Source organism: Montipora capricornis, chromosome 5 (assembly GCF_036669925.1).
Source record: "Montipora capricornis isolate CH-2021 chromosome 5, ASM3666992v2, whole genome shotgun sequence".
Lineage (NCBI taxonomy): Eukaryota > Metazoa > Cnidaria > Anthozoa > Scleractinia > Acroporidae > Montipora > Montipora capricornis.
In genome coordinates this window covers 2,572,964-2,589,893 of record NC_090887.1, presented here as the reverse complement: position 1 = coordinate 2,589,893, position 16,930 = coordinate 2,572,964, and the positions used below count along the sequence as shown (strand labels likewise).

General features: G+C 41.9%; 1 protein-coding gene across 1 annotated transcript in view; it reads left to right on the top strand.

Annotated features, from left to right (window-relative positions):
- The window catches only part of LOC138049101 (WD repeat and HMG-box DNA-binding protein 1-like), a 43,557-nt gene that overhangs the window by 20,302 nt on the left and 6,325 nt on the right, over window positions 1-16,930 (top strand). The window contains exons 17-24 of the mRNA XM_068895229.1: window positions 7,896-8,080; window positions 9,624-9,705; window positions 11,143-11,417; window positions 12,068-12,179; window positions 13,441-13,502; window positions 14,622-14,736; window positions 16,294-16,413; window positions 16,507-16,575. Of these exons, the coding sequence (XP_068751330.1) occupies window positions 7,896-8,080; window positions 9,624-9,705; window positions 11,143-11,417; window positions 12,068-12,179; window positions 13,441-13,502; window positions 14,622-14,736; window positions 16,294-16,413; window positions 16,507-16,575 (1,020 nt within the window). The remainder of the gene's footprint in view (window positions 1-7,895; window positions 8,081-9,623; window positions 9,706-11,142; window positions 11,418-12,067; window positions 12,180-13,440; window positions 13,503-14,621; window positions 14,737-16,293; window positions 16,414-16,506; window positions 16,576-16,930) is intronic.

Genomic DNA, 16,930 nt, shown 5'->3' with positions numbered 1-16,930 from the left:
TTCTTTGTAACTCTTCCAGAACGAGTACGGGCTGTAACATTCTCCCCACCTTGTCCTCCTTCGGGGAGGACAACGCTCAAATTAGGCTTGGAAACAGGTATACTTGCAGCATGAACAGTGTTCGTTTGTGGCTTCTCCCCACCATGGACTGGATCCTCTGCTTCCGGGCTTACTTGTGAAGCTGCTGACTCAATCTCTAACTTGTGTAAACGTTGAACGGGTCTGTTGTAGAAGCTGTTATGCGCTCTAACTGTAGCGGTCCGTACAAGCCCGTCGTTACCTGGATAAACCCTTTCAACTTTAGCCAACGGCCATTTGGTGCGCGGCACATTGTCGTCAGAAATAAGTACAATGTCGCCTACTCGAATAGAAGGGATCTCTTTATGCCACTTGTTTCTTACCGATAGGAGATGTAGGTACTCTTGTTTCCAACGCTTCCAGTAGTGATTGAGTAGTCTCTGCAGGTAGAGATACCTTTCGACAGTCCTCTTACTGGTCTCCTCTAAGCTACTTTCTTTCCTTTCCGGTAACTGGTTAATTGGCCTACCAATTGCAAGATGAGCAGGTGTAATAGGTAACGGGTCTCTGCAATCATCACTTACTGCGGTCAACGGCCGCGAGTTAATGATACCTTCGATTCTGACCAGCAACGTGTTTAGCTCAGAAAAGGTGAGAAGTGCCCTTCCAAGGACCTTGCGCAGTGGTTCTTTTATCATTCTGCAAAATCGTTCCCACCATCCACCTCTCCATGGGGAACGCTCTGTGATGAATTTCCACTTGATCCCTCGTGATGAGAACTCTGATTTGATTTGATCTTGATCCAGCGTACTCCACATTCTTTGACTTTCAGTAGTGGGTTCATCGTATAATTTCTGAATTTCCCTGCTTGCTGCCTTGAAGGTTTGTGCATTGTCTGACCACACTGTATGGCAAAGACCTCTGCGACTCGTCATGCGACTAAACGCTTGAAGGAACTCATCAGTTGTCAAACTATGTGTAAGTTCCAGGTGAACCATACGAGATGATGCGCATGTGAAAATACACACATATGCTTTCTTAATGTTTAAGCCCTCTTTCACATACAGTGGTCCCGTAAAATCAGTCCCAACATGCGCGAAAGCTCGTGAACAGGAAATTCTCTCCTCTGGCAGCTGACCCATTTTCTGGGCACAAGGTCCAACCCGTTGTCTTTGGCAAGCTACACATCTTCTGATAACACGTTTAACCTCACGTCTTCCTTGAGTTAGCCAAACTTTCTGCCTTAAAGTTGATAATACCGTTTCTGGACCAGCATGCAACATGTTCTTATGTACATCTTGCACCATCTTGGCAACTTCAGGATGTCCGTGAGGCAAGATTATTTGATGCTTGCTCTGTTCGGGAAGATCAGCAAACTGTAGTCTCCCACCAACTCTTAATACCTGATCATCTCTGTCATAATAAGGGTCCAGTTTCACGAGGCAGCTGTTACTGGGAAGTACCTCTCCAGCTTTCAGTTTCTCGAATTCTTCTTTGTAGACCACTTCCTGCACCCACATACAACATTTAATCTCGGCTTGCCTCACCTTGTCCGCCGACAGTTCCCTTTCACAAGACCTAGACTTAGTCTTAAACAACTTGACCACTCTCAATACATAAGCAGTTACTCGAATCAACTTTAACCATGTCCCGTAGCGTGACATATCAATCAGTGGTTCTGCAACGACTGCTGTACACACATGGGTAGTTCTTTTTTCCTCGCAAGCTTCGGCGGGAGCAGCTTCGTTTTCGGGTTGAGCGGGTAGTGGTTCACAAGGCGAAGACATCCATTGGGGTCCATTCCACCACAAAGTGCTTGAAATCATATCACTACAGCTTAACCCACGCGTCAACAAGTCTGCAGGATTCTCCTTACTTCCACAATACCTCCAACACTCAGGATCCCACGTTGACTGTACCTCAGCTACACGATTGGCAACAAATGGCTTCCAGGAAGAACTCTGCCCTTTTATCCAATGCAGTGCCACCATACTATCTGACCAACACACAACCCTAGCCACCTTCATTGGCAAAGCCCCTACAACAAATTTTAGCAACCTGGCATTTACAACTGCTGCTAAAAGTTCCAGCCTTGGAAGTGACACCTTCTTAATGGGCGCGACTCTGGACTTCGATATTACCAGCTGTGAGGATACATTGTCTTGCTTGTCTCTTATTCGAATGTACACTGCTGCTCCATACGCCTTGGGGGAAGCATCTCCAAAACCATGCACCTCTACCACAGAGTCTTGTGTAATACCATTTCCAAAGCATCGAGGGATAGTCACATCTTTTAGCTGCAACGACTCGGACTTCCAACTTAACCACTTTGCTTTAGTGTCGCTATCTAGCGGGTGGGTCATCCCACTGTAATCCTTTCAACCACAACTCTTGGAAAAGGATTTTGGCTCTAACAGTGAAGGGTGATATCAGTCCCAGTGGGTCAAACATTTTCGATGCCAGACTAAGTAGACTTCTCTTTGACATTGGATCATGGGATGAGATGATTCCACTCGGTGCGAGGAATCTAAAGTGGTCAGAGTTCAAGTCCCATGACACGCCAAGTGCTTTTAGGGGGTCGCTCGAATTGAACTCCACGAATGGCGATGAGGCTCTTTTAGCTGGGTCAATAGCATCCATTACTAGCTCTGAGTTACTTGCCCACTTGGTCAAATTGAATGCTGCTGTCATCATAATTTCTGACATTTCTTGTTGAAGATTCAAAGTTGAATCTACTGTATCGGCTCCTGTCAGGCAGTCATCGACATACATATTTTGTAAAATTTCTTCTACTGCATACGGGGACATTTCTTTGTATTTGTTTACATGAGCATGGACTGTAGCAATTGCAAGGAAAGGACTTGCGTTCACACCGAAAGTCAATCTCTGCATTCTGTACACCTTTGGTGTTTCGTGAGGCTGTAAATCTCTCCACAGGTAGCGGTGAACATCTCTGTCCTTTGGTGCTAGTTTGACTTGCAGAAACATCTTTTCAATGTCTGCTATGAGACCAATTTTGTGTGTTCTAAATCGAATCAGTACAGATGCAAGGTTCGGCTGTAAAGGAGGACCAGGAAGAATACAATCGTTAAGGGAAGCATCACATCCTTCTCGTGCGGAAGCATCAAATACGATTCTGCATTTTGTCGTTCTTTTGTCATCACGAAATACAGCATGATGCGGTAAGTACCGCACAGTTCCATTGTCATCACTCTGATCAGGTACTTCCTCTGCAAAACCTTTCTCTACATATTCGTTGATCGCTGTTTTGTAAGCCTTAGCTTTCACAGGGTCTTGCCTTAACTTTCTTTCAACACTTTCCAGGCGTCTCAAAGCTTGTGCATAATTACTTTCTAGCTTTGGAGGATTTCGTTTCCATGGTAGTCGCACCTCATAGTTATGTCCATCAAAGTTCAATCCTCTATTGAAGTCAGCAACAGCACATTCTTCCTCTTGTGACATAACAGGGTCCTCGTTCTCTGCAATACCAATAGGCCACTTGCACTAAGAGGTCATGTGACATCGTTTTTATGAAAATGAGAGTTACATGATTTTGCCTTCGAAACACTATTAGTGGGTCATCTCTTAAACAAAATAATAGTGATTTGGTTTTTCAAACCCGCACTATTTGCTTAAAATGAGAAAGTCCGTAGCTGGTCACGTGACCAAAACTTGATTTTTTTAAAATTATGAATTACCGCTTTCAGACACAAATTTTGCACTTGAACTTTAAGGAAAATGTTGAAAAGATGATGTGGTAACGTTTATGGCACATCTGAACTCAACTATCAAACATTTAACAAGATATTAGCAAAAAGTAGTTTTGGCCGCCATGTTGGAGGGCAAGAGTATGCCCTCCAACATGGCGGCCAAGACAAATCATGCTACTTTGTTGAAAAATCAAAGTACCATAAAATATCTCCCTTCAATGCGTTTCCTCTCAAATTTCGCGTGTAAGATAATTTTTATGTGTTCTGTCAATTTTTGGCAACAGCAAGATTACAACTCACTGCTTAAGGGAAGCATTGGTCACGTGACCTCTTAGTGCAAGTGGCCTATTGATTCCAGTTCCCAGAATCTTTTCAATGTTTCGTTAACTCCACCGTTTTCTACAACTGTCAGCATGGATGAAGTTTGCCTTGATTGGCGGTTTACTTGTCCCGTGACAATCCAGCCGAGGCAAGATTCAACAGCAACAAGTGACTCACTGGAACTACCTCTCTTACAGACCCCAGTCACAAATGAGTAGTAGTGGTCTGCACCAATAAGAACATCTACTTGAACTGAACCACGAGGATAACTATCTGCAAGAGTTAAGCCTTGAAGATGAGAGTTCTTATGGAAGTCCATCTGTACTGGCCCGAGAGGATTACAAATTTTGGAAATAGAAAGGGCCTCTATCTCCACCTTTGAATCTCCCTTAATTGGTGAAAGGGTAAATTTCACTCTTTGGAATCTTTTCGTTTCGCTGGTTTCCCCACCTAGCGTTGTGACACTTAATAGCTCTGAGGGACCTTGCAGGTCAAGGGCCTCTGCAATGTTCTTTCGTATATACGAACGTTGACTCCCTGAATCTAGTAAAACACGGACTGTCATTTCTTGACCCTTAACAATTAACCTGGCCAATGCTGTCTGTAGGAGTGTTTCTCTCATAGGTAATGCAGGCTTAGTTGAAGCCAATCCACTTAAACTAGTGTTGCTTAGGTGGCGAGGTGTAACAACTGACTGCTGCCCATGCAATAACCAGTGATGTCGGTGACCACAATTCGCTACAGAACACTTAGGATGGCGACAAATTCTGGAGAAGTGCTTGTGGTTGCTAGGTTTTAAACAATTGAAACACAGTTTGTTCTCTTGCACTAGTTTCCATCTACCATCAAGTGATTTTTCATTAAACATTGGGCAATTTTGTGAGTCATGATCTGCCTTGCAGAAATTACAATTTGGCTGTGTTGGAGGGCGTGTTTCACCAAGTAGTGCAGAAGCAGTATACATCTCATTCTCACCACCCATTTTGGGAGATGAAGACTTTCTTCGGTTTTCTTTACTTTTATCAGAACTGTGATTGCCTGGGGTGATGTTCCCATTTGAACTTCTTTCTCCTGCTTCTTTGGACACAACTTGTCGATTAAGAAATTTAAAGAACAATTCAAGGCCTATTTCATCTTCTTGAGTGTCTGCAAGTGTCAACTCCCATTTTTCCAATAACTGTGGTGGTAACTTGGTCTCAAAAAGGGGTAACAAAATACATCCATGGCTCATTGGATCTTCTCCAAGAGCCTCTAAAGCTCTAGTTCTGTTCATAAAGGTATCATAGAGATCTCTGAGGGAGGATGCATTAACAACTGACTTAGCATCCATCTTGATGACAGATTTCACTAGAAATGAGATGATCATACGTTTTCTTCCATACCTGTGTTTAAGGCATTCAACAGCTGCTTCATAATTTGCTCCGGTTACTTCATATCCGTCTATTGCTTTCAAGGCATTTCCAGTTAGCACCGAGCGTAGATAAGTAAACTTCTGAACATTTGGTAAATCAACATTGTTATGCACTACAGCTTCAAACTGATCCCAGAAGTTTTGAAATTTCAACACATCGCCATTAAACTTTGGCAACTCAATTCTCGGTAATTTCAGATTTGAGGATACACGACTGTCACTGTATGCAATATCCTTCGAGGAGTGATCTCCCACGTCGCAATCTTTATTTAGGAATTCATGAGCAGCATCCACAGCTTTATCTACTTCACTCAGAATTTTTCCCCATCCTCGGAGTTCCTCCTCTATCATATCCTCTGCAACAAGCGCGATTAATTCATTTCTCAGTTGAAGATAATTCTCACGGTACACAGTTAGCCTTTCAATTCTCAATTGTACTTTGATTTTGTTGCTTGCATTTTGACTTAGATACAAAATATCCTGAATCAACGCATCCACATCCATTTGCAAGACTCTGGCTTTACGTCTAATCGAACTAACCTCCTGAATTTCAACTTCACTTTTCACTTGAAGAGGTTCCTTCGAAGCCTCGGCGAAATTCGAACCTTCCTTTAATTCTGGTGCAATAACATTTGACTTCGAATCACGCTGAGCGTTCGCTAACCTTTCCAGTAAGACTTTTCTCTTTCCAGTAGTCGGCAATCCTTTTTTTCCAAGCATTTCACGAATTTGATCGACTGTCAGTTGAGATAAGTCTTCCATTTTGCTCGAGGAACCGGTGGCCATGTGGTTGCAACTGACGACCTTGCAAAGAATTACAAATTTACTGCTGAAATATTTCCTTTTATCCGGCTGTGAAGGACCATGTTAGGATTTACGACGAGACACTGAAGCGTAACACAACTTTAATCCACTGGACTCGGCTACACATCGATTTACAAAGGGGATGTATACGAGCGAAATGCTAGACGTTCAAAAACCTTCGATAACAAGAGCGGGCTCAACCCCAGTTCATCTTATGCATAGGTTTATGGTTGGTACTTAAACTGTATTTAGTAATAAAGCGTCCAATTTTATGGCAAGGCTGCTGTTTTCAGGTCAAAATGTGAAAAAAACAAAAAAACAAAAACAACAACAACAAGAAAAGAAAGCATGTCTCTTTCATTTACTTGTGGGTATCAGCTCATAGAGTGAGTTTCAATCAAGTTGTTAGGATTTACGACGAGACACTGAAGCGTAACACAACTTTAATCCACTGGACTCGGCTACACATCGATTTACAAAGGGGATGTATACGAGCGAAATGCTAGACGTTCAAAAACCTTCGATAACAAGAGCGGGAACAACAACGAAAGTCACATGACACTCTAAGTCCTACACACTAGGGTGGGGTTAGTATATCTATTCACAGATCCAGTCTCTTAGGCTTCTTTGTAACTCTTCCAGAACGAGTACGGGCTGTAACACAAGTGTCGTAAAACCAAAACCAAAACCAAAATGTGAAAAAAAATAATAATAATAATAAACAAGAAAAGAAAGCATGTCTCATTCCTTTACTTGTGGGTATCAGCTCATAGAGTGAGTTTCAATCGAATTTCGTAAATCCAAAACCAAAACCAAAGTAACTACTTTGGCCAATCAAAAAGGACGGAGACAATTCAGTAAACCAATCAAAAGTTGAAGTAATTACACATAGTAGCCAACACGAAGCGCGGGAAAATGTGCACGTGTGAGCCATGATTGGTTTTGGCTTCACTTCTGATTGGTTGAAAAAGTGGCGTGAGAACTTTGAACCAATCACTGAGTGAAGTAATGCGAAACCAAAGCAATTTGCTAAGTACTTTCGACACTCAATTGAAAACTGCTCTACTATATACCGTATGGCCTAATTATGGAAACTGATTGCGTCAAGTGTGGCCAAGCTCAAGACTGGCTCTAGCCAACTCTGTGCTACGCGCCTCGGCTATTTGCCATCTCTGATTATCAAATTAAACATGCACTCAGAGAATGATTATTGTTAACTATTAGAAACTAGATATTGGATAATCCAATTCTAGAGTTTAGATTATTATACCGTCGTCTACAAATAAACAGTAACTGTAAGCATCAGCTTCTTTTTTGTCTTTTTTGCCCTCACAAAATAAAATAGGGAACATTTATCCATTATTTGTGGGGGCTTTTATTAAAGCAATTATTTCACTGGCCTTCGTTTGACATGAGATGACTCTGGCCAACTCAGTATGCGCCTTTCTTTGCTATTTATCATCTCATATCCAATGCGCGTTCATGGAATAATTGTTAAACATCCACTGACCACAGCAATTGAATATCCTTGGGCTATGCTCTGTGTATAGACAAGATAATTTTTGTACAACCAAGAGTGCAAAGCATGGAATGACGTCACGAGGAAGTAACTTTGGTTGCTTTTTATTCAGGTGTGGAATTCAGTTGGAATTGTTCGCTGCCATAAGGAGGACGAAATATCGTCAATTGAGGTGGAATTTCATGATACCAGCACACACCATCCATTACATCTTACCAATCATTTGAACCACACAATGGCTGCGTTGTCTTCAACTGCTTTGTTGTTAGCTTGCCAAATACAGGATGATATGACAAGGTAAGCTGCCGTTAAGATTGTTGCGTGCTATGAAAGTCTTTACTGCCATTTTCATAATTCTGCGGAATCTCAGCTTCAACGCCGTCAATCAATTTAAAAATTAGAATGTTGAGATTCTTTCCTTAAGAACCAAAGATGCTGTTTGGACGAAAAAGGTCATGCACAAAGTAAGAAGTGACGCACCGTCCATTTCTCTTCTGATTTCTTGGTGTCTGTTTTTGTATAATCCGTCACCCTTTCATATAAGTGTGATAATCGTTAACATTTGCCTCACCAAGGATAGTAATCGATGGACAAGGCTAACACGGTACCTTTTGGGTGTTTTTGGCTCAAGTATCGACTTCGTTCGGCTTGGCTTGGAAGTTTGATTGGTGGAAGGTAGGACGTGGTTCAGTTGGCCTTTCGCGCTTGAAGATGAGATGCTGCAGGTTTATAAAAATGACAATAGACGCTTGACCATTGCTGATTACTTCGATCTCTACCGCTTCGCCACCAGGTTATCTAGTTAACTGCTAGGCCATTCTATATCCTGTGAAAAGTGATGGAGAATAAATCAAAGCTGCATATTAGAAATGCAGATTGGCAACGAGTTTCTAGTCGAATCCCGGTCAAGCTTGTTTTCATCTCGTGATGCTGCATATATCGTTTCATTGACTGCGATTATCTATCGCTTGAAGAATCGCTTGATGTCCGCAGTTTCAATAGAGGTCTTCATACATTCTCCATAATACACTCTCTTTGTTTATAAGAACATATCCAGGCTGAGAGTCAGTTAAGAAGGTCTTTGTTTTGCTCATTACTAAACCACGAAACAGCGAAACGAAACACCAAAACGCCATGTCTGACCCCACCCGCATACATTGAATACTAACCGACAAAGGATGGAATTGATATTATATATCCTCAAACGTTATTGCTGCTAATCCCAATCTTAATCGAATTAGGAGCAATAATGTTTTAGGCCTAATTAGACCTTTGTTGGTTAGTATTCAATGTTTGGTGGTCATATACGATGTTTCGTTCGCTGTTTCGTGATTTAGTACTGCATGTGTTTTGCTTGTTTGTTTGTTTTTTTTTTTTGTGAGTAGTATAAATAACGGTAGAAGAAATGTAAAACTGTAGTATAACAGGACAATTAATGCAAATACTTAGGGACGTTTTTGAAAATAAACAATGCGGTTTTCTTATTGCATGATACACTGAGAAACAACTCTGTGCGAAGTTGAACTTAGTACACCACACAACTTTAAGAACATGTTAGGAATGTTTCAGGCCCAAATCGCCAAAAAAGAAAAAAACGTTCTTATCAAAGAAGGTTTAGAGTCTTAGGCCCGTGTCAAACGTCGAACTTTTCATGTGCCAAATCTAATGCAAATGAGAAAAATCAATTGTTTTCGCTCATTTACATTAGATTCGGCACATGTAAAGTTCGACGTTTGAAACGGGCCTTAGGGTCGGGGACAACTTAGTCAATGTGTGGAGTTAGTTTGGGTTACCTTTTTTCATATTTATTCTGTAACTTGAAAATTGATTTTTCTCACAGCAAACTGGTTTGTATCCATTTCGGAAGCTGGGACAATTCCAAAGAGTGGACTGTGGAAATGCCAGCAGAGGAATCCATACAAGTAATTTTTTTAAATTTAATTTTTGTCCGTATGATAAACGTTTTTTTAAAGAAAGTCTAATAGCGAACTCTTGCTCGATAAAGGACAGTTTAACACCTTTTTTTTTAACGTTGTTTTTGTTTTCTGGAAAAGCATAATCCGAGAGGTTCCAAAAATCATTAGCCCATTGACTAGTAAAATCTTCTGGCGTTAGACTGAGTAAAATACTAAGTATGGCCGGTTTAGGCCGGTTTAGGGGTGAATAGGTTTAAAGTACAGGAAAATTCTGTTTAGAAGGACCATTGAGAAGTTCGTGTATTCTTGGCTTGCAGTCACGTGATAAGACGGCCATATTGGTCTACAAAACACAAGCAAAATGTCGCACGCGTCTTGCATAATAAAAGAGCCAATAGCCCCCCCTTCCGAAAATACCATAATACTCTTTGTTTGTCCCCTCAAATTTTGCACAAGCATTGTTTTTGTTTCCTCTTGGGACCATTCTAAGTCCCAAGAGAAACTGGAAACGATGCTCATGCAAAATTTGGCGGGCCAAACAAAGAGTATTATGGTATTTTCCGAAATGGCCTATTTTCGTTATTGCATCTGACGTCACAGCCGCCATATTGGTGGAAAAAACGATAGAGGAAAAGGCATTTGGGAATTTGATTCTATTATTATGCAAATCTTGAGCTACATTTTTCTATTGTTTTGGAACCAACATGGCTGTCTTATCATGGGTAAAGACTTGTTTCCATATCTCAAAGTGCCCCTGGACGTGAGGGGCCTGGGGTGGCAGTAGGAGGGGAAGAGTGCAATAGCTGAAACAACCCAAACCTTTACAAAAATGCTAACCTTAGGCCTAAACAATATGCTTTAGATAATGTTTAGGCCTAAGGTTAGCATTTTTGTATGTGTTTGGGTTGTTTCATTTTTGTTGTTCCAGGCCCCTCACGTCCAAGGGCACTTTGAGATATGGAAACAAGTATTTACCGTTATCATGTGAGTGCAATCAAAGAATTGTTGAGTTCACCAACATGGCCACCGTGACGTCATGGATTGAGTCATTTTTCTTTTTTTCCAAAATATGAATCACGTCTAAAGTTATGTGCATGGTTGTTAGAGCTCTAAATGAACTTTTCATGCAAGGAGGCTGACCGTAACGAATCGAAATATTTTGGTGGTCAGCTCAACGTTTTTGATCGCCATTTGCTGCGCAGACTTCCCCGATCCAATAGTTTTAGTGAAAACTCGATTTTGATCGGTAATCGATTTGACTATAACGAATAATCATTATGCGCTATTGAAAAAGAAAACTTTCCAATTTCTGGCTTCATCTACAAATATAAATGCAAATACCAGGGAAAGCTAATTAAAAGGAATGAGCAATTGGGAATTTGTCGCTACATCTGGATTGTATGTGTTGTAACTCTGAAATGATTAAGTTTTGCAATCTCATAGGCAGTGGCTATTGGGAGCTCTTTTGTCGCGGCGGCTACCAACAAACGGTTCTTGCGTGTATTTACCATTGGTGGTGTACAGAGACACGTTTTTAGCCTTCCAGGTCCAGTGGTTTGTATGTCAGGCTGTTATCATCAACTCATGGTTGTGTATCATCTGGACAACCCCCTTCCCGGCGAACAAGCTTTAGCTGTTAAATTCTTCGATCTCCGAGAGAACATCATCACAGAGGAAAGGGTTACACTGAGTGAAAAGTCGTTGCTCTCATGGGTCGGGTAAGGCACTGCTCCGTAGATCTTCCAAGGTTGGCTAACTGACTTGCAACTCACTTGCAGCTCTCTAAATTTTGAATGATGCAGAATATTGACCTCTTACTAAGCTAGCGCAAGGGCCCAGCGTCCTGGGGAATGTTGCCCGTGGCAGTACGGACCGAGCGCAGCGAGAAAAAACGAAAAACGACCGACGGCCAATATTCCCCAGTACTACCCCGGGCAAGTGAGGTTAGTAAGTTGTTCATTATGTGGCATCGTTTCTTTGAGCGATCGGACAATTCTCCGCTTGCGACGCTCTAACCAACTGAGCTATGAAGCCACTGACGTTGGGAGCTGGTCATTTGTGGGTTCCAGTGGTCCCCTGAGGAATGAATCAATGGACCATTGGAACCCACAAATGACTATAGCTCCCAACGTCAGTGGCTTCATAGCTCAGTTGGTTAGAGCGTCGCACCGGAATCGCGAGGTCACGGGTTTAAACCCCGTTGAAGTCCTGAATTTTTCAGGCTTCTCTACGCAATTGTAAAAATTGCGTTCATAACTGCGAAGATCATGGCTTCACTTGATTTAAGTTGATTTCATGTTCATGTATGATTCATTTCATATACCATTTCGTCATTGTACCTACTGATGTTGCTTGTTCTCTGTTGAAGGTTTACCGAGAGTTTGACTCCAGTAACTGTTGATTCAGCGGGGGTCGTCAGAATATTGTCGCGTTCGTTTGGCACTGCGATATGGTCACCTGTTTGTATAACTAAAAGCAATGTAAGTATTGGCCAGTTCACATGTAGCCTGAGTGCAGGTTTCTCTTGGCGGGGCGAGCTAGAAAGATGGGGGACTGGGGGCTTCCACCACAGTCTCTCCTGTTTCTCGATCGCCCGAAGAAGAGAGAGCCTGCACACAGGCTACTTCACAAGGGACTCGAAAAACACATTGCAGGATTTTCGGAAGGGAAAAGCATTAGGATTTCTTGCAGTCGCCGCATTAGGGAAATCTTTGTTTACATTTTACCTCATTAACACAAAGCTATCCTTTTCTAATCAGACAGCGAAGAATAAAGTACTGATTATTGAAAGTACTTTGCATAATGAGCTGTTTCTGAAAAATTGAACGTTGAATGTATGGGATTATCAGTGCTTTTACCACCCAAGAATTTATTAGTTTTTGATGGCTAATAACTGGCTAGTTGTTAAAGCTGAATGGCTTGAAATTGGAGATGTCGCAAGGTTTCAAAAGGGTATTAATAATTCATGAGCGAAACAGCCTATCAAAAAACCGTTAAGACGTCACGTGCATGAGCTTTAGACCCTATTAAACACTCCTCTTTAAAATTCTTTATACAAAGATTTGCAATGAAGCGTGCCGTGTTTTTCTTGCATGCTAATATCTTCCTCTCACATTTTGCACCATTGTCTGAACTTCTGGACCCACTTTTTGTGTCAGTAATATTTTTGAAGCCGTTCAATAAACTGGCATGTCGTGTTTTATCTGGTCTAACACCACTCGTCTTTCCCTCGTGATTTTAAACCCGACAAACAATCCATCTCGTTTATTTGAACAGTACTTAACAAGTTCTTTTATTTTTTGAAGTTAATCCGTAAGTAGCATAATGTCTTCTAAGAGCAAACTTGTATGGTAATGAAACAAAATGTCAACAACAAGATTCCCTTATAACGCCCTTACCAAAGAAATCAAGAAATTTGTGACCGCTTAAATCGAGGACAAATTCTTAGCCCCAGCTGCCGAAACCTTGATCTCTTTGCAGTGTGAACGCTTTAACAGATCAAGTCTTTTTTACGACGTTGCACGTTTCAGTGTGAACACAATACGCGGTCAGATTTTTCGACCGGTGGAAAATTTGTCAGCATCATTTGAAAGTAGCACAAGCAGTCAAAGAAATAAGCATTTGCCTTCATGGTGACACGTGGTAATAGAGATGTGGCAAGTGCAGTCGATCCAGAGCTCTGCTCATGAATAGTTCGGCATTTGATCTGGGCGTTTACTGTCATTTCATTTTTTTTTTCAGTTGAAAAATAAGTCCGATAATTACTGGGTTGTTGGTTTGGACGAGGAAAGTCAGCAAATAAGGTAAGTCCCGCATCACTTCTGTTTTTATACAGATAAAATATAGGAAAGTTTGTATTTTATTATCTCTCGCGATGGTCTTATTATTTTTCATTGAGTACTGCAAGACCGAAAGCAAAGTAGTTTCTTTGGCCAATAAAAACAGATAATCAAATGAACTAATCGTGAAACAAAGCAGCTACACACAGTCGGCGCAAGGAGCGGGAAAACGAGTGCAAGGTAGTCACACTTGGGTTTATTTCCTGTGATTGGCTGACAATGTGGCGTGATATTTCTCCACCAATCGCTAAGCGTAGTGTAGGAAATCGTGAAACCTCTTAACTTTTTTGATACCCAATCTAATGAGAACTAAATCGTGTTCAGAAGGCATGTTACGGAACGTATGAAAAAAATCAAGAGCTGTCATTTTCGCTGGTGGTACCTTGTCAGAACGAGTTGAAAAAAAAAATCATGAAATGAAGAGCTACCCCTATTGAGAATGGTGCTCTATAATGAGTCCTCTGGAGGACCCGAGAAAGAGCAAGCCAACAATGTTTTGAAGAAAAAAGGAAGGCATGGAATTCCCGGGGTTGTGGTCTGTCTGTTGTGTAGTCTATTCTCTGTTAGGCTCACTGACCCTCGGATGTTGTCCTGTCTAAGGAACTTCGTGTCATGTTGTTGTCCCTAAATGCATGAATGGAAGTCTGCTTTTACATGTATCCCCTTTTCCGTTCAGTTTCGTACTCCTCATTCCTCTACCATGGTTGCCGATTGTCGACTCATGATTGTTTGGCATCTTCGTCGGATCTTGCTGATTTACAACTTGCGCTTGTTCGATAAAGCACAAGTCGAGTTAAAGAGAAGTAAAGACTGCAAATTGTCTCAGCAAGGGTTCACTGATATCGGATCTATCACTGAGAATGCCTTTTTTCCCCTTGTTTACGTTCGGCTAAAGATCTTTCGGGTGAGCGCTGTTCGTTGTTGACTTGAGATAAGACTTACTGTAACCTCCTGCGCAGACTCTTTTTTGGTCTGCGCAGGAGGCTATCTGTAACTTGAGTTCTTGGAGTTCTTCTGAATCTTGATTTGTTATCTGTATGCCGGACGCGACTAATTATTTATTATGATTTTTATTCTGTTGAGGTGTATTTACTGCAAGGGTTCGACGTACCCACCAACATTGCCGCGCCCTGTGCTTGTTTTATTGCCGTTGCAACTCCCCTTGTGTGAATTAACCACAGAGAAAGGGCAGCTAGAGGTAAGTCTCAAAGCTGAATGTAAACAAAGTCGCAAAAGGAAGATTTAAAAAAGTTCAAGGGCTTTTTAATGAAACACCCAAAAAAATTGCTCCGATAGGGGCTTTTCAGGGCCAATGAAACACAATCAACGAAATGATGGAGCAGAACAACAACAACAACTGTTAAGAATCCCAACTGGCCGGTGGCAAACCAGTTGGCTATTTACAAGTGGAGCTGGGAAGTTGAACCAGGTACTACCAGGAACAAATTCGGCAAGTGGTCAGAGCGGCTCTTGAAGCCGGGGTCTTTGGATCTCAAAGGAAAGCGCCCTAACAACTGGGCTACACTGCCGCCTAGTTCTAACGAAAGGTTGTTTAACTTGTATAATCCAACTAACAAGAGAGAAATCATGTTAATTAAGCACATCGGATCTTATGCGTCAGTAACATTACTCGGTATACAATGGAAGGATTCGAAAACCGACCGCTTGGCTCGGTTGAGCATCGAGCCACCGCGCGGAACCGGGTCGTGGGTTCAAATTTGTCTTATCGGGAAAGAGTAGTTGAGTGAGCGCTAATTTGGTTACACAAAGATTGCGGCAAGTGTTTCGACCATTCTCCTTCCCAGATCCCATCGTTTCTTTTAGCGCTGTGGGGCCTTCGCACGAGAAAACGAAGGGCTCTGTGGCCCGTTTCTCGAAAGTCCCGATAACTTTTCGGGTCCGAAAAGCCATTTGTGAAACTGTCAACCGCTTGTTTTGCAAAGCCGATCTTTTAAAATGTTTTCAAGGTAACAGAAAGAAAATAAATCTGAAGTTTGACGACGTAAATTCTCTCCGTTCTTGACTCAAGAACGGAGAGAATTTACGTCGTCAAACTTCAGATACAAAAGGAAAGTGACACCCGAAAATGGCCCGTAAAGTTTCGGGACCTTCGAGAAACGGGCTCCTGGAGACATATAGAATTCTAGGGATGCTTACCATTTAGCCAAAAAATCCGGAAATTTCGGATGGAAAGGCAATTTTCCGGAAAATGTTTTCGGAAATTGTGGACAACCTCTGGAAGTAGTCCTCTTTTCCCGTTGGGAATGGAATTCGGGAAATGCCTTACCATTTGCGATAATCTTTCCGTTTCCAGGCCCTTTGTCACAAGATCGAGTAACTATGCGGGTTGAATTGCCGGGTTGTATAGCTAGATGGTAAGCGCCATTCTCACCCGGCTGGTCATTAAATTCGGAAAATCGCTTACCTTTATGCAACGATCATTCCATCCGGATTATTTGGCTAAATGGTAAGCACCCTAGGACTTAGGGAGTTCATATTTGACTCGTCAATAGTTCTAAACATGGCGGTGCTCAGAAGCATTACGTTTGGCCAGACCAACCCTTGCGGTCTTAAATTAACTGAGAAGAAAGTAACGCCTTTGTAAACCTCTGGAAGAAGAGTAGAGAACAAACAAACTCAACCCACAAGTGACGCCAAATCTGAGAATGGAGCAGTGGTAGGAGGCGAATGCTCTCACCACTGCGCCATCCATGATCCCTGCCTATGAGCTAACCTTGTCTGTTTTATATCACAGGAAGCATACACTCGATCAGAACTTCTCTTTGGAGTTGACGAAGAAGGCAGTGAGTTATTTGATGAATCAGCATCGCGCATCAAGACAGAACAGATTCAGGGAATCATGAAGCTCTTTGCTGTATGTTTCGCTGGATTGTAGAGTGATTTATAGCCAACAATTGCCTTGACTGTGGTCATTTATTTGTTTCTTATCTTCCTCTTTATCATTCAGCTGGCATGCAAAAGTGATAGAGAATTCCGGGCTGTTGAGCTGTGCGAGTTGCTACCAGATGCACATTCTGTAAGTTGTGAGTTTGCGAGATTCAAGTTCGCATGCCGTACCAAAATTCATCCTCTGTTAAACGCTCAAAAGTGGTAAAAACGCCCGAAACCTGGATAGATGGGTTCCCCGATTGGGACTAGAACCAACGAGGTGTACCTCTTTCAAAAGTGTCCATCTTCTTCAGTCTTGGGACAAAAAGAAATAAGGGTTTCCAATTCGTCACGTTTGAAACTGTTTGGGAAAGTCTTCATTTCGGGATACTTCGTTTTGGATGGAGGATGAAGGCGCAGGGAAGATTGCTTAACAATTGAAAAGTTTCAGCTTTAAATTGAAAATGGAAATGGTTTATAGACTGCAATAGAGTTGTAGATGT